This window comes from Schistocerca cancellata, chromosome 2, assembly GCF_023864275.1.
Source record: "Schistocerca cancellata isolate TAMUIC-IGC-003103 chromosome 2, iqSchCanc2.1, whole genome shotgun sequence".
Taxonomy (NCBI): domain Eukaryota; kingdom Metazoa; phylum Arthropoda; class Insecta; order Orthoptera; family Acrididae; genus Schistocerca; species Schistocerca cancellata.
The window spans coordinates 1,140,349,973-1,140,373,089 of NC_064627.1; the positions used below are offsets into that span (position 1 = coordinate 1,140,349,973).

General features: G+C 43.7%; 1 protein-coding gene across 1 annotated transcript in view; it reads left to right on the forward strand.

Annotated features, from left to right (window-relative positions):
- Window positions 1-23,117, forward strand: part of LOC126161278 (UDP-glucosyltransferase 2-like) — a 52,484-nt gene that overhangs the window by 14,041 nt on the left and 15,326 nt on the right. The window contains exons 2-3 of the mRNA XM_049917017.1: window positions 1,726-1,901; window positions 19,036-19,495. Coding sequence (XP_049772974.1) covers window positions 1,726-1,901; window positions 19,036-19,495 — 636 coding nt within the window. The remainder of the gene's footprint in view (window positions 1-1,725; window positions 1,902-19,035; window positions 19,496-23,117) is intronic.

The window sequence follows — 23,117 nt, forward strand, 5'->3', positions numbered from 1 at the left end:
GAGTGAGAAAAATTGTGTTTTCTCGGGGTAAAACCACATTTCCTTATTAGATGTCAGGTAGAAAACGCGGGCATGAAAAGAGCTTCAGCAACAAAATGATAGATAGCCTCAGTTGTTTTAAAGCAAACACCTATCAGGGCATTTAGAACGTTTCTAATGCACTACTAGCGTCATATGCAACCACCAGAAGAGAGACGATAACTTCTTAGTGAAGAATAAGGTACATTACTGGCAATTAAAATTGCTACACCACGAAGATGACGTGCAACAGACGCGAAATTTAACCGACAGAAAGAAGATGATGTGATATGCAAATGATTAGCTTTTCAAAGAATTCACACAAGGTTGGCGCTGATGCCGATACCTACAACGTGCTGACATGAGGAAAGTTTCCAACCGAATTCTCATACACAAACAGCAGTCGACCGGCATTGCCTGGTGAAACGTTGTTGTGATGCCTCGTGTAAGGAGAAGAAATGCGTACCGTCACGTTTCCGACTTTGATAATGGTCGGATTGTAGCCTATCGCGATTGCAGTTTATCGTATCGCGACATTTCTGCTCGCGTTGGTAGAGATCCAATGACTGTTAGGAGAATATGGAATCGGTGGGTTCAGGAGGGTAATACGGAACGCCGTGCTGGATCTCAACGGCCTCGTATCACTAGCAGTCGAGATCACAGCCATCTTATCCGCATGGCCATAACGGATCGTGCAGCCACGTCTCGATCCCTGAGTCAACAGATGGAGACGTTTGCAAGACAACAACCATCTGTACGAACAGTTCGACGACGTTTGCAGCAGCATGGACTATCAGCTCGGAGACCATGGCTACGGTTACCCTTGACGCTGCATCACAGACAGGAGCGCCTGCGATGGTGTACTCAACGAAGAACCTGGGTACACGAATGGCAAAACGTCATTTTTCGGATGAATCCAGGTTGTATTTACAGCATCCTGATGGTCTCATCCGTGTTTGCCGACATCGCGGTGAACGCACATTGGAAGCATGTATTCGTCATCGCCCTACTGGCGTATCACCAAGCTTGATGGTATGGGGTGCCATTGGTTACACGTCTCGGTCACCTCTTGTTCGCACTGACGGCACTTTGAACAGTGGACGTTACATTTCAGATGTGCTACGACCCGTGTCTCTACCCTTCATTCGATCCCAGCGAAACCCTACATTTCAGCAGGATAATGCACGATCGCATGTTGCAGGTCCTGTACGGGCCTTTCTGCATACAGAAAATGTTCGACTGCTATCCTGGTCAGCACATGTTCCAGATCTCTCACCAACTGAAAACGTCTGGTCAATGATGGCCGAGAAACTGGCTCGTCACAATACTCCAGTCACTATTCTTGATGAACTGTGCTATCATGTTGAAGCTGCATGGACAGCTGTATCTCTACATGCCACACAAGCTCTGTCTGACTCAATGCTCAAGCGTATCAAGGCCGTTATTACGGCCAGAGGTGGTTGTTGTGGGTACTGATTTCTCAGGATCTATGCATACTAATTGCATGAAAATGTAATCACATGTCAGTTCTAGTATAATATATTTGTCCAATGAATACCTACTTATCATCTGCATTTGTTCTTGGTGTAGCAATTTTAATGGCCAGTAGTATAGATTTGTGTGGAGCACGAAAAGTCAATAGTTTAATTACAAGTTTCTGTTATAAATAAATTTGATTTTTGAAGTATTCATGTATTATCTTCACAGATAAATCACCAGAATCTAACCGAGATCGACCTGTCTTCTTCATATAAACTGATAAGGGAGATAGACATTATAGGCATGGCTAGCAAGACACCCCTGGACTCTCTCTCTATCCTGGTAACCATGCCATCGCCGGTTAAGGCCCAACTGAAAGAGCCAGCAGTACAGGATTTCATCAGGTGAGTCTATTTCTGCGGTTAAGTTATGTATTTCGGTAAACAGCTTTTAATTACTGACCGTTAGTTTGCATTAAATGTAATATCTTACGCTCGCGATATCGGTTCGGTGGAGATGGCAGAGATACTATTACGTCAAAGAATTTCCGACTGTCTCGTGAAGGACGGGCAGAACGAGCGCAAAATCAACGCCATTGATGCTCCGGACGCAGTAGAGGTTGCCTCAGGGTTGCAGCTCTCTCTGCATTGTTTCTGTGCAAAGTCGTTGCTAAGACCCATCCAGATGCGTGGCATACTGTGTCTTAGCTTTCGTTTCAGGGTCTTCTACCGACGTTTGTTTAGTCATTATTTCTGACGTTTCGCCAGCACGCGTGGCTGAACTTCTCAGAGACAAACTCTCCATTGCTGGTGGCGACTTGAGATGAGCCCGCGAGGACCTGCCCAAAATTTGCCAGAATATTGCCGCAAAAATCAGAAATCATACCTCACACTTTATTTTTCAATGCCACTTTCAAAATAGTCCCCTCTGGTTTGTAAACAACCAGCGATTTTTTCATTGTGGCAATCAATGAGTCATGTTCAAAATTAGTTGGGACTGTGTTTTAATCTCTTCTATAGAGTGAAAACGCGTACCTGATAAATTCAATTTCATTAGGACTAACATTTTATTACGTTCCTTTAATTACATGGTAGTATATCTTTTTTATGGATAATTCCATGGATGTCAGAAATGAAATCATTAGCACTGACTTTACACTGGTGCCAACTTGTAGTATTGGCGCTGTTTACAGCCACATGGACGATGGTGTCTTCTACTGCTATGAATGTTCTTTCCTTTTTCTTTCAATATCATAACCGTGCACAACGAATTCTTCGGCACTTAACACAATGAACGGGAATCTGGTATCATCTCCAATTGTTGTTTGTAGTCCAAAGCACATCTCAACTCAACGATATTATTGTTTGACGAACATCGTTGTAATTCGGCTCATGTTCAATTTATCAACTGCACTACTGGCCATTAAAATTGCGACACCATGAAGATGATGTGCTACAGGCGCGAAATTTAACCGACAGGAAGAAGACGCTGTGATATGCAAATGAATAGCTTTTCAGAGCATTCACACAAGGTTGGCGCCGGTGGCGACACCTACAACGGTCTGACGCGAGGAAAGTCTCCAACCGATTTCTCATAGACAAATAGCAGTTGACCGGCGTTGCCTGGTCACACGTTGTTGTGATGCCTCGTATATGGAGGAAAAATGCCTACCATCACGTTTCCGACTTTGACAAAGGTCAGATTGAAGCCTATCGCGATTGCGGTTTATCATATCGCGACATTGCTGCTCGCGTTGGTCGAGATCCAATGCCTGTTAGCAGTATAAGGAATCGGTGGGGTCTGGAGCGTATTACGGAACGCCGTGCTGGATCCCAACGGCCTCGTATCACTAGCAGTCGAGATGACAGGCATCATATCCGCATGGTTGTAACGGATCGTGCAGCCACGTCTTAATCCCTGAGTCAACAGATGGGGACGTTTCCAAGACAACAACCATCTGCATGAACAGTTTGACGACGTTTGCAGCAGCATGGACTATCAGCTCGGAGACCATGGCTACGGTTACCCTTGACGCTGCATCACAGAGAGGGGCACCTGTGATGGTGTACTCAACGACGAACCTGGGTCCACGAATGGCAAAAAGTAATTTTTTCGGAAGAATCCAGGTTCTGTTTACAGCATCATGATGGCCGCATCCGTGTTTGGCGACACCGCGGTGAACGCACATTGGAAGCGTGTATTCGTCATCGCCCTACTGGCGTATCACCCAGCGTGATGGTATGGGGTGCCATTGGTTACACGTCTCGGTCACCTCTTGTTCGCACTGACGGCACTTTGAACAGTGGACGTTACATTTCAGATGTGCTACGACCGGTAGCTCTAGCCTTCATTCGATCCCTGTGAAACCCTACATTTCAGCAGGATAATACACGACCGCATGTTGGAGGTCCTGTACAGGCCTTTCTGGATACGGAAAATGTTCGACTGCTGCCCTGGCCAGCACATTCTCCAGATCCCTGACCACTTGGAAACGTCTGGTCAATGGTGGCCGAGCAACTGGCTCGTCACAATACGTCAGTCACTACTCTTGATGAACTGTGGTATCGTGTTGAAGCTGCATGGGCAGCTGTACCTGTGCATGCCATCCAAGTTCTGTTTGACTTAATACCCAGGCGTATCAAGACCGTTATTACGGCCAGAAGTGTTTGTTCTGGGTAATGATTTCTCAGGATCTATGCACCCAAACTGCGTGAAAATGTAATCGCATGTCAGTTCTAGTGTAATATATTTGTCCAATGAGTACCCGTTTATCATCTGAATTTCCTCTTGGTGTAGCAATTTTAATGGTTAGTCGTGTAGTCCCCTCGCGTTTGCATACAACCAGCAAATTTCTCATTGGTGCAATCAATGAGTCATGTTGAAAATTAGTTGGGACTTTAGTCTCTTCTGTAGAGTGAAAACGCGTACCTGTTAAATTCAATTTCATTAGGACTAACATTTTATTACGTTCCTTTAATTACATGGTAGTATATCTTTCCTGTGACTGGCCATATGGAAGAAATTTTTTATGGATAATTCCAAGTATGTCAGAAATGAAATCATTAGCATTGGCTTTACACTGCTGCGAACTTGGAGAATTGGCGCTGTTTAGGACCACATGGACGATGTTGTCTCCTGCTGCGATGATTGCTCTTTTTTTTTCTTGTCGAAATTATAACCTTGCACCACCGATTCTTCGGCACTTAAGACAATGAACGGGAAACTGGTATCATCTCGAATTGTTGTTTGCAGTCCAAAGCATATCTCAACTCAGTGATCTGATTGGTTGACGAACATCGTTGTAAGCCGGCTCATGTTGATTTTATCAACTAGAATACGCTAGCATGTCCTTTATGATACTATATCGATGTCACAGATAACATGTATTGTCAGCCTTGTCGCAGTGGTAACACCGGTTTCCGTCAGGTGACCGAAGTTAACTGTTGCCGGGCTGGGCTATCACTCGGATGGATGACCATCCAGTCTGGAGAGCGCTGTTGGAAAGCGGGGTGCACTCAACCCTTGTGAGGCAAACTGAGGAGCTACTTGACTGGGAAGTAGCAGCTCTGGTCTCGGAAACTGACGTACGGCTGGGAGAGCGCTGTGCTGACCACGTGCCCCTCCATATCCACATCCAGCGACGCCTTTTGGCTGAGGAGACACGGCGGCCGGTCGGTACCGTTAGGGCTTCATGGGCTGTTCGGGTGGAGTTTAGTTTTAGTTTCTGTCAGTGGGAATCACTTGATGCACTTTCATGAGCGTTCCTGAGCTGTGCATGATGAAGGTTAACCTGAGTATTGGTCATCATCCACACACTCCATCCAGTCAATGTTATACCGCCTAGACCACTCAAGTGTTTTAGCTTGGCTCAAATCCTGCTCATTTAAAGCCAGGCTTACTATGCAGTGAGTTTCAGCTCCAGTTTCTTGGAGGTTAAAACAAAGCTTAACACAGATCCTATATTTTTTCAAACCAGCCAGCTCGAAATTCTTAGATACAGTAGAACACGGTGTACAGAAAATAAGTAAAAACGTTCACACTAACATGCTTAACATATAACAAGATTGAAAGGACCCACTAAGCGGCGGAACAGTCAACTTCCAGTTCTCCACCAAACGAGGCCATTGAGAGACTTAGACAACATAGTTCAAAGCCACATAATCTGCATAGGCTGCCTGAGATCCATAAAGAAGGTGTGCATCCGTGACTATTGTGAGTAATGTTGAGACAGCTACCTATAATGTAAGTTATTGGTGCCTTTAGTCATTCAGATTGTAGGAAGTGTCCATATCATATCAGAAATTCTAAAGATTTTATTTACAGACCTGAGTCACTTAAACTGAAATGCAACAACTTACTGGTCAGCAGTGATGTTTTCTCACTTTCTACAAAAATGCCTGTGGTGGAATCTCTACATCTCATTCGTGGGTAAAATCTATGAGACTGGCGACGTAACATTAGACTTTCGAAAAAGTATCAGCCATAAAATTCGAAGTAGCAAGGTCAGATAATCGCGAGAGCTATCGCACAATCAACAACTCATGCAGTCAGGGTGCTGACAAGAATGGAAAACAAAACTGAGCATCAGATGACGAACAGTTTGGCCATAGGAAATGCAGAGGCATCAGACAAGCAGTTCAGATGTTGTGCTTGAAAATGGAAGCAAGAATGAAGGAATATCAAGACACACTTATTGGAATAGTCAACCATGGAAATGAGCTAGATAATGTGAATTGCTGCACGATGTTCGAAATTCTGAGAGACACTGGAGTCATCTGTAGCAAAAGACGGGTGATACACAATATGTATAAGAATCAAAAGGGAACAATAAGCCTGGAAGACCAAGAGTGAAGTACTCATATTAGAAAGGGTGTAAGAAAGAGAGTTTTAAGATGTACCCAGGAGCAGATACAGACTCAGATTATAGTATAGCAGTCATAAAGAGTAGGCTGAAGTTTAAGAAAATAATCAGGAAGACTCAATATGTAAAGAAGTGGGAAACAGAACTACTAAGGGATGACGAGGCACGCTTGACGTCCTCTAACCCTGTAGATACAGAAATATAGAATAGCTGAATCAACAGTACAGTTGAAGAGAAATGGACATATTTAAAAAGGACAACAGCAGAAGCTGGAAAGAAAAACGTAGGTGCAAATAAGGTAACTGCGAAGAAATCATGGGTAACAGAAGAAATACTTCAGCTGATCGATGAAAGAAGGAAGTACAAAAACGTTCAGTGATTTTCAGAATACAGAGGTACAAGTGACTGAGGAATGAAATAAACAGGAAGTGCAGGGAAGCTAAGACGAAAGGGCTGCATGAAAAATGTGAAGGAATTTTAAAAACGAAAAAGAAAAGGTTTTCGGAAGGGCTGACTCAGCTGATTGGAAATTCAAAACAACTTTCGGTGAAATTAAAAGAAAGGGTAAGAGTGCAATAGGAATTGCATTATTAAATGCCGAGGACAGAGTGGAAAGGTGAAAAGAGTACAATGAAGTCCTCTTTGAGGGGGAAGATTCGTCTGATGTGATAGAAAAAGTAACAGGAGTCGATTTAGAAGAGCTAGAGGGTCCATCATTGGGGAGAAGTGGCAACAAAACGACTATTCACGTTGGTGTGTATGAAGTGGCAAGAAAACGACCATTCACGTAGGTGTGTGGAATCTATGAGTCAGGCGACATAGCATCTGACTTTCGGAAAAACATCATCCACACAGTTCCGCAGACGGCAAGAGCTGGCAAGAGTGAGAATTATCCCATAATCAGCTTAACAGCTCATGCACCCAAGTTGCTGACGAGAATAAAATACAGTAGAATGGAAAAGAAAATTGAAGATGTGTTATATGACGATCAGTTTTAGGACAGGTAAAGACACCAGAGAGGCAATTCTCACGTTGCGGTTGCTAATGGAAGCAAGACGAAAGAAAAATCAAGACACTTTCATAGGATTTGTATACCTGGAGAAAACGTTCGACAATGTAAAATGTTGCAAGAAGCTTGAAATTCTGAGAAAAATAGGGGAAAGCTATAGGGAGAGACGGGTAATATATAATATGTACTAGAGCTAGAGGGTGTAATAAGAGTGGACGACCAAGAACAAAGCACTCGGATTAGAAAGGGTGTAAGAGAAGGGTGTACTGTTCAATCTGTACATGGATGGAAATAATAGAAAGGTTCAAGGCTGGGATTAAAAATCAAGCTCAAAAGATAGAAATGTCACGATTTTCTGATGACATTGCTCTCCTGAGTGAAAGTGTAGAAGAATTACATTATCTGCTGAATGGAATGAACAGTCTAATGAATACAGAATACGGACTGAGAGCAAGTCGAAGAAAGACGAAAGTAATCACAAGTAGCAGAGATGAGAACAGTGAGAAACTTAAGACTGATGGTCACGAAGTAGATGAAGTAAGGAAAACTGATACGAAGGCAGCAAAATCACCAGTGACAGGCGGACCAAGCAGGACATCAAAAGGACACTAGCACTGGTAAAAAAGTCATTCCTGGCTATGAGAAGTGTACTAGTAGCAAACAAACTAGGTCTTTATTAGAGGAAATAATTTCTGAGAATGTACGCCTGGAGGACAGCATTGCATGATAGTGAAATATGGACAGTGGGAAAACCGAAACAGAAGAGAATCAAAGCATTTGTGATGTGGTGCTACAGTAGAATGTAGAAAATTAGGTGGGCTGGTCAGGTAAGGAATGAAGAGATTCTTCACAGAATTGTAGCGGAAAGGACTATGTGGAAAACAATGACAAGGAGGGACAGCATGATAGAACATGCGCTACGACATGAGGGAATGACTTCCAAGGTACCAGAGGGAACTGTAGATCTACATCTACATCTACATGGATACTCCACAAATCACATTTAAGTGCATGGCAAAGGGTTCATCGAACCACCTTCACTATTCTCTATTATTCCAATCTCGTATAGCGCGCGGAAAGAATGAACACCTATATCTTCCTATATGAGGTCTGATTTCCCTTATTTTATCGTGGTGATCGTTTCTCCCTATGTAGATCGGTGTCGACAAAATATTTTCGCATTCAGAGGAGAAAGTTGGTGATTGGAATTTCGTGAGAAGATTCCGTCGCAACGAAACCGCCTATCTTTTAATGATGTCCATCCCAAATCCTGTATCATTTCTGTGACACTCTCTCCTACATTTCGCGATACTACAAAATGTGCTACGTTTGTTTGAACTTTTTCGATGTACTCCGTCAGTCCTGTCTGGTAAGGATCCCACACCGCGCAGCAGTATTCTAAAAGAGGACGGACAAGCGTAGTGTAGGCAGTCTCCTTAGTAGGTCTGTTACATTTTCTAAGTGTCCTGCCAATAAAACGCATTCTTTGTTTAGCCTTCCCCACAACATTTTCTGTGTGTTCCTTATAGTGTATTTGTTCATAATTGTAATTCCTAGGTATTTAATTGAATTTACGGCCTTTATATTTGACTGATTTATCGTGTAACCGAAGTTTGACGAATTCCTTTTAGCTCTCATGTGGATGGCCTCACCCTTTTCGTTATTTAGAGTCAACTGCCAATTTTCGCACCATTCAGATATCTTTTCTAAATCGTTTTGCAACTTGTTTTGATCTTCTGATGACTTTATTAGTCGATAAACGACAGCGTCATCTGCAAACAGCCTAAAACGGTTGCTCAGATTGTCTCGCAAATATTTGATATAGATGAGGAACAGCAAAGGGCCTATAGCGCTACCTTGGGGAACGCCAGAAAACACTTCTGTTTTACTCGATGACTTTCCGTCAATTGCTACTAACTGTGACCTCTCTGACAGGAAATCCCAAATCCATTCACGTAACTCACGCTATATTCCATAAGCATGCAATTTCACTACAAGCCGCTTGTGTGGTACAGTGTCAAAAGCCTCCCGGAAATCCAGAAATACGGAATCGATCTGAAATCCCTTATCAATAGCACTCAACACTTCGCGTGAATAAAGAGCTAGTTCCATTCCACAGGAACGTTTTTTTCTAAACCCATGTTGAGTGTGTGCCAATAGACCGATACCTTCGAGGTAATTCATTATGTTACAGCGCAATATACACTCCTGGAAATGGAAAAAAGAACACATTGACACCGGTGTGTCAGACCCACCATACTTGCTCCGGACACTGCGAGAGGGCTGTACAAGCAATGATCACACGCACGGCACAGCGGATACACCAGGAACCGCGGTGTTGGCCGTCGAATGGCGCTAGCTGCGCAGCATTTGTGCACCGCCGCCGTCAGTGTCAGCCAGTTTGCCGTGGCATACGGAGCTCCATCGCAGTCTTTAACACTGGTAGCATGCCGCGACAGCGTGGACGTGAACCGTATGTGCAGTTGACGGACTTTGAGCGACGGCGTATAGTGGGCATGCGGGAGGCCGGGTGGACGTACCGCCGAATTGCTCAACACGTCGGGCGTGAGGTCTCCACAGTACATCGATGCTGTCGCCAGTGGTCGGCGGAAGGTGCACGTGCCCGTCGACCTGGGACCGGACCGCAGCGACGCACGGATGCACGCCAAGACCGTAGGATCCTACGCAGTGTCGTAGGGGACCGCACCGCCACTTCCCAGCAAATTAGGGACACTGTTGCTCCTGGGGTATCGGCGAGGACCATTCGCAACCGTCTCCATGAAGCTGGGCTACGGTCCCGCACACCGTTAGGCCGTCTTCCGCTCACGCCCCAACATCGTGCAGCCCGCCTCCAGTGGTGTCGCGACAGGCGTGAATGGAGGGACGAATGGAGACGTGTCGTCTTCAGCGATGAGAGTCGCTTCTGCCTTGGTGCCAATGATGGTCGTATGCGTGTTTGGCGCCATGCAGGTGAGCGCCACAATCAGGACTGCATACGACCGAGGCACACAGGGCCAACACCCGGCATCCTGGTGTGGGGAGCGATCTCCTACACTGGCCGGAGACCACTGGTGATCGTCGAGGGGACACTGAATAGTGCACGGTACATCCAAACCGTCATCGAACCCATCGTTCTACCATTCCTAGACCGGCAAGGGAACTTGCTGTTCCAACAGGACAATGCACGTCCGCATGTATCCCGTGCCACCCAACGTGCTCTAGAAGGTGTAAGTCAACTACCCTGGCCAGCAAGATCTCCGGATCTGTCCCCCATTGAGCATGTTTGGGACTGGATGAAGCGTCGTCTCACGCGGTCTGCACGTCCAGCACGAACGCTGGTCCAACTGAGGCGCCAGGTGGAAATGGCATGGCAAGCCGTTCCACAGGACTACATGCAGCATCTCTACGATCGTCTCCATGGGAGAATAGCAGCCTGCATTGCTGCGAAAGGTGGATATACACTGTACTAGTGCCGACATTGTGCATGCTCTGTTGCCTGTGTCTATGTGCCTGTGGTTCTGTCAGTGTGATCATGTGATGTATCTGACACCAGGAATGTGTCAATAAAGTTTCCCCTTCCTGGGACAATGAATTCACGGTGTTCTTATTTCAATTTCCAGGAGTGTATGTTCCAAAATCCTGCTTCACATCGACGTTAACGATATGGGCCGGTAATCTAGTGGATTACTCCTACTACCTATCTTGAACAAAACTGTAGAGGAAGACAGGGATTGCAATACATCCAGCAAATAATGGAGGACTTAGGCTGTAAGTGCTACTCTGAGTCCGGCCGGTGTGGCCGAGCGGTTCTAGGCGCTTCAGTCTGGAACTGAGAGACCGCTACGGTCGTAGGTTCGAATCCTGCCTCGGGCATGGATGTGTGTGATGTCCTTAGGTTAGTCAGGTTTAAGTAGTTCTAAGTTCTAGCGGACTGATGACCTCAGATGTTAAGTCCCATAGTGCTCAGAGCCATTTTTTGCTACTCTGAGATAAAGAGGTTGGAACAGGAGAGGGATTCGTGGCGGGCCTCGTCAAACCAGCCAGAAGACTGATGGCTCAAAAAATAGAAAAGGAAGACGGGGATACGATCTTTTGTTGCGTGGCAGTTTTTCACTCAAACTTTTTACGCAACATATTTCATAATTTGATCAATGTAGTCATTCTCTTATGCTGCTTCCTAACTGCAGACTAAACTGTGTCTTTGCACTTTGCACTTCTCTTATATTACGGTAAGGGACAGCAGAACTGAGAGTTTACGAGCTGGCTGGCTAATGACGAGGTTCCTTAAAAGGAACGAACAGAGACGTAAGCTTGGTTGTCCAGGGCTGAGTTGTTGTTGTTGTTGTTGTTGTTGTCTTCAGTCCTGAGACTGGTTTGATGCAGCTCTCCATGCTACTCTATCCTGTGCACGCTTCTTCATCTCCCAGTACCTACTGCAACCTACAGCCTTCTGAATCTGCATAGTGTATTCATCTCTTGGTCTCCCTCTACGATTTTTACCCTCCACACTGCCCTCCAATGCTAAATTTGTGATCCCTTGATGCCTCAGAACATGTCATACCAACCGGTCCCTTATTCTCGTCAAGTGCCACAAACTCCTATTCTCCCCAATTCTATTCAATACCTCCTCATTGGTTATGTAATCTACCCATCTAATCTCCAGCATTCTTCTGTAGCACCACATTTCGAAAGCTTCTATTCTCTTCTTGTCCAAACTATTTATCGTCCATGTTTCACTTCCAGGCTACACTCCATACAAATACTTTCAGAAACGACTTCCTGACACTTAAATCTATACTCAATGTTAACAAATTTATCTTCTTCAGAAACGCTTTCCCTGCCATTGCCAGTCTTCATTTTATATCCTCTCTACTTCGACCATCATCAGTTATTTTGCTCCCCAAATAGCAAAACTCCTTTACTACTTTAAGTGTCTCATTTCCTAACCTAATTCCATGAGCATCGCCCGACTTAATTCGACTACATTCCATTATCCTCGTTTTGCTTTTGTTGATGATCATCTTATATCCTCCTTTCAAGACACTGTCCATTCCGTTCAACTGCTCTTCCAAGTCCTTTGCTGTCTCTGACAGAATTACAATGTCATCGGCGAACCTCAACGTTTTTATTGCTTCTCCATGGATTTTAATACCAACTACGAATTTTTCTTTTGTTTCCTTCTCTGCTTGCTCAATATACAGATTGAATAACATCGGGGAGAGGCTACAACCCTGTCTCACTCCCTTCCCAACCACTGCTTCCCTTTCATGCCCCTCGACTCTAATAACTGCCATCTGGTTTCTGTACAAATTGTAAATAGCCTTTCGCTCCCTGTATTTTAACCCTGCCACCTTTAGAATTTGAAAGAGAGTATTCCAGTCAACATTGTCAAAAGCTTTCTCTAAGTCCACAAATGCTAGAAATGTAAGTTTGCCTTTCCTTAATGTATTTTCTAAGATAAGTCGTAGGGTGAGTATTGCCTCACGTGTTCCAAAATTTCTGCGGAATGCAAACTGATCTTCGCCGAGGTCGACTTCTACCAGTTTCTCCATTCGTCTGTAAAGAATTCGTGTTAGTATTTTGTAGCTGTGACTTAAACTGATAGTTCGGTAATTTTCACATCTGTCAACACCTGCTTTCTTTGGGATTGGAATTAATATATTCTTTTTGAAGTCTGAGGGTATTTCGCCTGTCTCATACATCTTGCTCACCAGATGGCAGGGTTTTGTCAGGACTGGCTCTCCCAAGGCCGTCAGTAGTTCTAATGGAATGTTGTCTACTCCCGGGGCCTTGTTTCGACTCAGGTCTTTCAGTGCTCTGTCAAACTCTTCACGCAGTATCATATCTCACATTTCGTCTTCATCTACATCCTCTTCCATTTCCATAATATTGTCCTCAAGTACATCGCCCTTGTATAGACCCTCTACATACTCCTTCCACCTTTCTGCTTTCCCTTCTTTGCTTAGAACTGGGTTTCCATCTGAGCTCTTGATATTCATACAAGTGGCTCTCTTTTCTCCAAAGGGCTAAGTATCAGCCTCATTCAGGCCGCACAACAACAGCGTTCCCCCTGCCCCTCACCCCCCCCCCTTACACGCACACCACGCCAACAACCATATTCCTCGCAATCCGGTCTGTTGACGGGGACAGCTATCTGCCAGAGGAAAACACAGAATTGTTCCATGAATCCCTTTTAAAAGAAAGAAATCTAGCCAGGTATCACTGTCCTGAGGCCACCGTGAGAACCGCTGTTGCCTCAGCGACCAAGTCTCATTAATCAGCTTCAGAATGGTATTGAACAGTGGAAGAAGTCTCCTGGCTTCTTACCCACGCCCCAACAGTATTGTGAAATAATAATTAAATCTGTAGGAGTAGGAGTTCGTTGAACATCATTACTAAAATTTTCCCCGGCTGAACTCGCAGCGTCTGCTTCTATTGGCTGGCGAGACTCCTGCTTCGACGAAAACAGCCCAGCAGCAGAACATTTAGAGAGAGAACACTTGCTGCTGGGCAATGGAAGAGAACACTTACCTCAATGAGAAAGAGTGGTAAATACTAGGCTACCGGTGAGAGGAGCCATGCTGTCGTATAGAACGTTGTCTGCTCAAAAATGGTTCAAATGGCTCTGAGCACTATGGGACTCAACATCTTAGGTCATAATTCCCCTAGAACTTAGAACTACTTAAACCTAACTAACCTAAGTTCCTCACACACATCCATGCCCGACGCAGGATTCGAACCTGCGACCGTTGCAATCCCGCGGTTCCGGACTGCAGCGCCAGAACCGCTAGACCACCGCGGCCGGCTTTAGTTCACTCCCTTCAGGGGACAACTGTACAGTGTTATCGTTTCACAGCCAATTAGTTGGTTCCATTATGCACCTTGATGTACTTTCTGCTGTTAGTACCTATTTTTCCGTATTCTTTCACTTATCTGCTAACCATTCTTGCTGTTACTGGTCATATCTACGATATACACTCATAACTGTGCTTTCATCACGCCCACCCACTTATACCAAAGTTATATTTTAAGTTCCAAACTCTTGTCCCGCTATTAATGTTTAATTAGTTACATCGGTGGGTAACTCATGTGTTGACATTTATGATAAAAAACCTGATTGTTATAGCGAGCACTTACATCCCTCATATCATTAATGTATCTATGTACAAGGTGTGGCACCCAAATTTTCATCCGCCATTGAGTCACCTCCATCAATCCTAGATTGCTAAGCCCTCGTAAAATGTACGATTCCAGTAGGGTATTAACTAGGACGTACTGTACTTAATTCAGTATGTGACATACCTCCCGCCGGAGGTTCGAGTCCTACCTCGGGCATGTGTGTGTGTGTGTTGTTATTAGCATAGGTTAGTTTAAGTTAGTTTAAGTAAAGTGTAATTCTAGGGACCGATAACCTCTGCAGTTTGGTCCCTTAAGAACTCATATACACTTTTTTGTAACATACCATCTGGTGAGCAAGATGTATGAAACAGGCGAAATACCCTCAGACTTCAAGAACAATATAATAATTCCAATCCCAAAGAAAGCAGGTGTTGACAGATGTGAAAATTACCGAACAATCAGTTTAATAAGCCACAGCTGCAAAATACTAACGCGGATTCTTTACAGACGAATGGAAGAACTAGTAGAAGCCGACCTCGGGGAAGATCAGTTTGGATTCCGTAGAAATACTGGAACACGTGAGGCAATACTGACCTTACGACTTATCTTAGAAGAAAGATTAAGGAAAGGCAAATCTACATTTCTAGCATTTGTGGACTTAGAGAGAGCTTTTGACAATGTTGATTGGAATACTCTCTTTCAAATTCTGAAGGTGGCAGGGGTAAAATACAGGGAGCGAAAGGCTATTTACAATTTGTACAGAAAGCAGATGGCAGTTATAATAGTCGAGGGACATGAAAGGGAAGCAGTGGTTGGGAAGGGAGTGAGACAGGGTTGTAGCCTCTCCCCGATGTTATTCAATCTGTATATTGAGCAAGCAGTAAAGGAAACAAAAGAAAAACTCGGAGTAGGTATTAAAATCCATGGAGAAGAAATAAAAACTTTGAAATTCGCCGATGACATTGTAATTCTGTCAGAGACAGCAAAGAACTTGGAAGAGCAGTTGAACGGAAAGGATGGTGTCTTGAAGGGAGGATATAAGATGAACATCAACAAAAGCAAAACGAGGATAGTGGAATGTAGTCGAATTAAGTCGGGTGATGTTGAGGGTATTAGATTAGGAAATGAGACACTTAAAGTAGTAAAGGAGTTTTGCTATTTGGGGAGCAAAATAACTGATGATGGTCGAAGGAGAGAGGATATAAAATGTAGATTGCCAATAGCAAGGAAAGCGTTTCTGAAGAAGAGGAATTTGTTAACATCGAGTAAAGATTTAAGTGTCAGGAAGTCATTTCTGAAAGTATTTGTATGGAGTGTAGCCATGTATGGAAGTGAAACATGGACGGTAAATAGTTTGGACAAGAAGAGAATAGAAGCTTTCGAAATGTGGTGCTACAGAAGAATGCTGAAGATTAGATGGGTAGTTCACATAACTAATGTGGAAGTATTGAATAGGATTGGGGAGAGGATAAGTTTGTGGCACAACTTGACCAGAAGAAGGGATCGGTTGGTAGGACATGTTCTGAGGCATCAAGGGATCAACAATTTAGTATTGGAAGGCAGCGTGGAGGGTAAAAATCGTAGGGGGAGACCAAGAGATGAATACACTAAGCAGATTCAGAAGGATGTAGGTTGCAGTAGGTACTGGGAGATGAAGAAGCTTGCACAGGATAGAGTGGCATGGAGAGCTGCATCAAACCAGTCTCAGGACTGAAGACCACAATAACAACAACAACCACTGGAGACCTAATAACGATAATTAACTAGTGTACTATCTACAAATTATGAGTTACTTCGAATAAATTGTGGAGTAGTGAGCTTTAAGATGGTTTAGAAGAAATGCAGCATTTCCCTCCTTCAATATTCCGGTGATAATTATCATTTAAGTAATACACTTCGTTTGGTGTGGCAGTATCATTCCCTTTAAATTAATTTCCATATTAATATGTGGTACTTCCCTTCTCTATAGGTCTCCAGAGATCAGATTATAGTGTCTTGGGGTAATCTAAATAGCAAAACCGATAACCCACTGGAATGAGCCGTCTAATGAATACAGAATATGGCTTGAGAGTAAACCGGAAAAAGAGAAATGAAACGAGAAATAGCAGAAATGAGAATAGTTGGAAACAGTAGAAGAAGCAAAGTAATTCTGCAAAATAACCCATGACGGACGAAGGTAGGTTGATATAAAAAGGAGATTAGCAAACGCAGAGAGGGCATTCCTGGACAACAGAAGCTACTGGTATTAAAAATAGGCCCTAACTTGTGGGAGAAACTTCTGAGAATGTACAGCATTGTAAGGTAGTGAATCATGGACAGTAGGGAAACCGGAACAGAAGAGAATCGAAGCGCTTCAGATGTAGTGCTGCAGAAGAATGTTGGAAATTAGGTGGCTTGATAAGACAACGAATGAGTAGGTCTTCTGCAGAATCGGCGTAGAAAGTAACATGCGGAAAACCTCTACAAGAGGAAGGGACACGTGTATAGGACACGTGTTATGGCATTGGGTAATAACCACTAAGGTACTAGAGGGAGCTCTAGAGGGTAAAATCTGCAAAGGCATGAGAGATTGGAGTAATTCCAACAAATAATAGATGTCTTAAGGTGCAAACGGAGCTCCAAGGTGAAGGGATTAGCGAAGGAGAAGAAATTCGTGGCTGACCGCACGAAAATTCACAGACGGAACACTACGTAGTCAAACACTAAGAAATTTGCAATCATTAATAAATGATGGCTTTCTTTTTGGCAGACACTAATGTAGGCAACGACGTAGCAGAGCGGGAGGTCAGCTGCGGTTACTGCAGACGTATGTAAAAAAAAAAAAATCTAGAACACTGGTCGCTCTCGACCGCTTTAGCTGCTGTCTGTTATTACTAGGTTGTCATGTGGGCCTCAGCTTATGTGTGAGGTGACAGGTGACAGTGAAGTGATCGGTACGTGCCAGTCGGTTTTATGGAATCACCGCACTAAGATGAAGGATGTAACAGAGAGCTAGGAACTGGAAATCGAGTTCGGACGTGCCCAAGACCACATTGTGAATGAAGTTACCTGGTTTCTATGTACCACTCACAAACATGTAATACGGCGTAGGACTATCGTCGTGCAAAGATTATAACCGAAAGGAAGTGGAGTTGAATGTCAGGGTCTGTCAATGACAATCGCTTTCAACGCCGACAGGAATTACTGCTATTGTTGAACGCCGGTACATCTCATCGAGTTTCGGGGGCGAACATTGCGAAGAGCGTGCAGTGAACATTTGGCGTCGACTACCTGGCCGTTGCTCACACTGAAACCCAGCCTGCTCATATCTGATTGGCCAAACAACATACAAAAGAAACAGTAAATGAATGGAGGCCTGTAGAACGGCGTGATGAGTAATGATTTTGCCTCTCTTCAAACGATTCAAGGCGTCGATTGCACCGACGGAACAATGAGGCGCTTAACACGCAGTTTTTGCTTCGTGTAGTTCAGGCAGGATGTTTATTTAAACTTTCTCAGTGACCGAATGTTGCCCTTCCTTCTACATTTTCATGATGAGTGTGCTATGGATACACATGCCTTCCAATATCATGATATCCATGTTTACAGGGTTCTTAGGCGAAAACGTTACTAATTTTGTAATTAAAGTTTTATACATGGTGCTTCAGCCATCTGTAGCTATAGGTTTTTTGCAACCAGCATCGCCATCAAAAACCACTCGCGACATATTCATATTCTGTCGTTCACTGTGTGTTAACTATTAGTCCAGCAGAAAAAAATTATGGGATCATTTTGTAGGAAATTTAATGTAGTTAAATTTTGTACTGGGAAACATTTTCGGTGGAGGCCACAGCTTTGGACTTATCCAAGAAAATCTTGTTAGACGGTTACTTTTGTACGTTTTTCTTCAATAATTGCGAAGCTTATTTCCAGTGAAAACGTATCGCAATACACAATTTAATTACATTAAATTTCAAACATAAAGGTCCTGTTAATTTTTACTGTCGCACTAATAGTTTGCGCGCAGCTAGTGAGAGAATGTGAAAATCAAGCGCGTATTTGAAGCCGTTGGGGGTTGCATAAAACCCATTGGTAGGGGTAGCTGAGTCATCCTGTATAATGATAGAGCTCTGTCGTTTCGATTGAGATGTTTGTTACGTTCACGCAGGAGAAACCACACCTCAACTGGCGCTCTGAATCGTCCGACAGAATTCCATCGAAAGTGACTAGGACCATTTGAAACAGAGTGTGAAACGTAGCAGTCAACATCCCCAAAATCTGACGGATCTACTACACAAAACAATTAACTAGGGCTTATGATGGACCTGGCATACCTGAAGAAATTTATCGTCTCTTTTCCTCGTCGAACTTCCATAATCTGTGATAGAGGCGGAGTTACACAGTATTAGTGCGATGTCTCCTGTTAGTTAAATTTTTCTCCGGTGTGATTTGCCGTATCTGACAGTTACTTCCGAGCGATCAGTGGCTACGTTTGATCAATAGCAATTATGACTTTGTATAATGTTTAAGCTCTATCATTTCAATTGAGACATGTGTTATGTTTACGCAGGAGAAACCAAACCTTTGACTTGATGATCATCGAGCGTCTGCCTTACCAAGGCTACTATGGACTGCACCACAAGGTTGGTTCACCACCGCTGGTCGGGTTCGTGACGTTGTCTGCGTTCTCGCCTGTGTATTACGCCTTGGGGAACCACATGAATCCAGCCTACATCCCTGAAATCTGGGAGGGCTTCTCTGATCACATGAACTTTTGGCAGCGACTGTACAACACGTACTTTGCACTACGTTTCCACTATATGTGGTTCTACGAAATACTTCCGATACAGGAGACGATTATGAGGGAACATTTCGGAGCGGAACCACCTTCTGTTTACGAAACGGAGCGCAACTACAGCCTACTCATTGTCAACAACCACTTTACCACGGAGTATCCGCGGCCTCATCTACCGAGCGTCATAGAAGTCACGGGACTCCACGTATCGACCAAGGTTGATCGATTACCAGAGGTGAGTATCGAAATCATCAAGGCTACTTATTCATGTCAAAAAATACTGTCGCATTGACTTGCTGTTTCAGGTATGTACTTTTGCTCGCATAACTAGAGCTATCATTTAGATCAACACTGGTTCCCCATACCAGCGTCAGCAAAATCATCTGCCACTGGCGCTTCTGGAGACGCCATTTTATAATGTAGTCGAGTACACCATTCCTGTCACATATCACAGTCCTCACCAAAAGATGCGTTTTACAAACTATGACTAGAAGTCTAAAATCCAGGTTGTATTGATAAACGAAGAGAACATCGAAAGAAGAACAGTCACAGTATGTTCGGTAGGTGCGAAAGTCTCATGGAGAATCCTTTACAGCTCCAGTGGCAGATGCTACACTAAAGGCGTAATCCATCACCGAGTGGCTTATTGAAATTCCAAGTACGCAAATGCCTAGAAAATTTTCCTTCCTCCTACGTATATTTGTTGAAAAGCCCGTGAAGGTAAAATTAGATTCTAACTCATGCAGAGGCTTCCGGACAATAGTTCGTTTTTCGCACCATTCGCCACTGAAGTAGCAAAGGCGTGAAATAACAGTGAAATACAAAGTACCCATTGCCGTCCAAAGGCGTGAAATAACAGTGAAATACAAAGTACCCATTGCCGTCCTTGCACAGCAATGATGTAGATTTATCTGAAGAACGCGTTCGTTCTTCCTGAATAAAGGACATACGCAGGCATTAATATTTGTAGTGAAATTGCTTCACTAAATTTCCTCCACTTTTCGTATATGAATCATTACAGCTAATAGACCATACGTCTATACTAAGATGCCCATGAATCTATATTGTTTCTACATTAGGTTTTTTTTTGACATCCTTGGAATTAATGCGTCATTTACAATTGCACACAATGACATTTATTAAAACACTCCATCTTCAGGCCACAAGTGGCCCATCGGGACCATCCGACCGCCGTGTCATCCTCATATGTGGATGTGGATAGGAGAGGCGTGTGGTCGGCACACCGCTCTCCCTGTCGTTATGATGGTTTTCTTTGACCGGATCCGCTACTACTTGGTCGAGTAGCTCCTCAATTGGCATCAGGACGCTGAGTGCACGCCGAAAAATGGCAACAGCGCATGGCGGCTGGATGGCCACCCATCTAACTGCCGGCCACGTCCGACAGCGCTTAACTTCGGTGATCTCACGGGAACCGGTGTAAGCACTGCGCAAGGCCGTCGCCTCCAGTGACAGTTATTAAGAAAGGTTCTTAATGAAACCCATTGTATAGGGACTGTGTCATATTCTACATTTGGGTTGTACAGGGCCTGAGTGAAAATTTGGAAACAATGCATGCATGCATGCATGCATGCATGCATCAACACAAATGCAGGCCTGCAGTGTGCGTGTTTGAGCAGACAATCTTGTATGTGGGGCAACCGCAGCTATAAGTATTCATCTTGGGTATTAATGACCGCTTCAGCTGTATTTAGTCCTTTATTACTGAATCACTACCGGTCCCGTGGCACTAAAAGTCACATCTTCAGGTGAACGTATGACTGAAACATTAGAGCGGAAATGCTCAGAATCTTTGTATCCAACATTCGTTGTCCGCCGAAACAAAACACCGCTAAAAGACGGCACATCATAGATTGAAAACTGCCAGATTCCAGTATAGTGGATAGGACTAAAACAAATCGTTCCGTAGTGATCATTTCTCCGATCTACACGGAACTGCGTTTGTGTGGGCTTCCTAAGCCAGGTAAGCGAGGTGTACTCATTCGTCCACTTGTCATTCACAGCTCCATCTTACAAAAATTGAATACCTTAGTTAAAAGCAAGACTAAATTCAATTCAAAAGTATCGTATTTCAGACTCAGTGATTAGTATAAATAATACAAAAATTTCTCTCTCTCAGAAGAGCTAAATTAGTATCCTTTGACGTCTGCAGTTTGTATTTCATTATCAATAGGGAAATGTGTTAATATTCTGACAGAGCTGACGTACAGAGTCTCCTTTAGCCCACTTTTGGCTGAAATATTGATAGACCATTTCGGCAAAAAATTAAGTGAAATAGTTTAGAGTGCAAATATTACATACTTATTCAGATACGTAGACGATGAAATGTAAGCGTGGACAGCCACCACAAAACAGCTCAACACATTTTTTCGCAACTTAAACAGTCAATACAAAAATACTTAGTGCAAAATGAAAATTGGTAATAAATACATAAACGTCCTAGATCCAACCATTGACAACAGTACAGAAACCCATTGTTTCGTAACTTATAGGAAACGACATTTACAGACACAGATACGAACAGCCAGTAACTCACAAAGTAGCTTTCCAATCAATGGTGGACGGTCTCATATCTCTCCGCATGTTCGTAGAAGATTTCAAAGCAGAGTTGGACGCTATAATTTTTTTTGCCTCAACCAGTAGTTACAGTCCTCTCCTGATTTACCACATCTTGCATACGAAACAAACATTTAAAATTATACCCTTCCTCTATGCTGCTTCTGCTGCTCCTTTCTCTGTCTACAGGAAGTGGTGTATAATACCATACCTAGCATAAGTATCAGAGCGTACATCAAAAGCACAGAAATCCAGCAACTATAGCATTTCCTACTACGTGAGGAACATCAAAGCCCAGCGTCTTTCCAATGGCAAAGATAAGGCCCAGTTACTAGCCAACAGTGTGGAATACATAATTACTGGTCCTGACAGTGATAAGTTTTATACTGGTCAATGAGACAGAGACATAACATCTATGCTGCCTGAACATAAATGTAGCTAGATTCCACACTATCTGAGCGTGTACTGAGGAAAAGCCACAGCTACAGTCCCTTTTCCTTCACTTAGGAAACAAAGGCCAAAAATACAACCTGCTGGAAGTCCTGGAAATCAAAAAACATCTGCCTCACAATCCCGATTTATTATTAAATGACCAAAGGCAGTGCAATACTTACTCTTCTTAACTTCGCTCAATCCTCTCAGGTTTCCATTATTTCTCGCTCTGTGTAATACTATTCTTCCATTTTTCAGAATTTACTTATTATACTATTATTGCCTATTGTGCCATATTTGGCACTATGTCATAGATGGAAGCATCCGAACTGTATTTCTATGTTGGCCATGCTCCCGCTCGACGCTGCTTCATCTACATCTACATACATACTCCGCAATCCACCATGCGGTGCGTGGCGGAGGGTACCTCGTACCACAACTAGCATCTTCTTTCCTTGTTCCACTCCCAAACAGAACGAGGGAAAAATGACTGCCTATATGCCTCTGTACGAGCCCTAATCTCTCTTATCTTATCTTTGTGGTTTTTCCGCGAAATGTAAGTTGGCGGCAGTAAAATTGTGCTGCAGTCAGCCTCAAATGCTGGTTCTCTAAATTTCCTCAGTAGCGATTCACGAAAAGAACGCCTCCTTGCCTCTAGAGATTCCCACCCGAGTTCCTGAAGCATTTCCGTAACACTCGCGTGATGATCAAACCTACCAGTAACAAATCTAGCAGCCCACCTCTGGATTGCTTCTATGTCCTGCCTCAATCCGACCTGATAGGGATCCCAAACGCTCGAGCAGTACTCAAGAATAGGTCGTATTAGTGTTTTATAAGCGGTCTCCTTTACA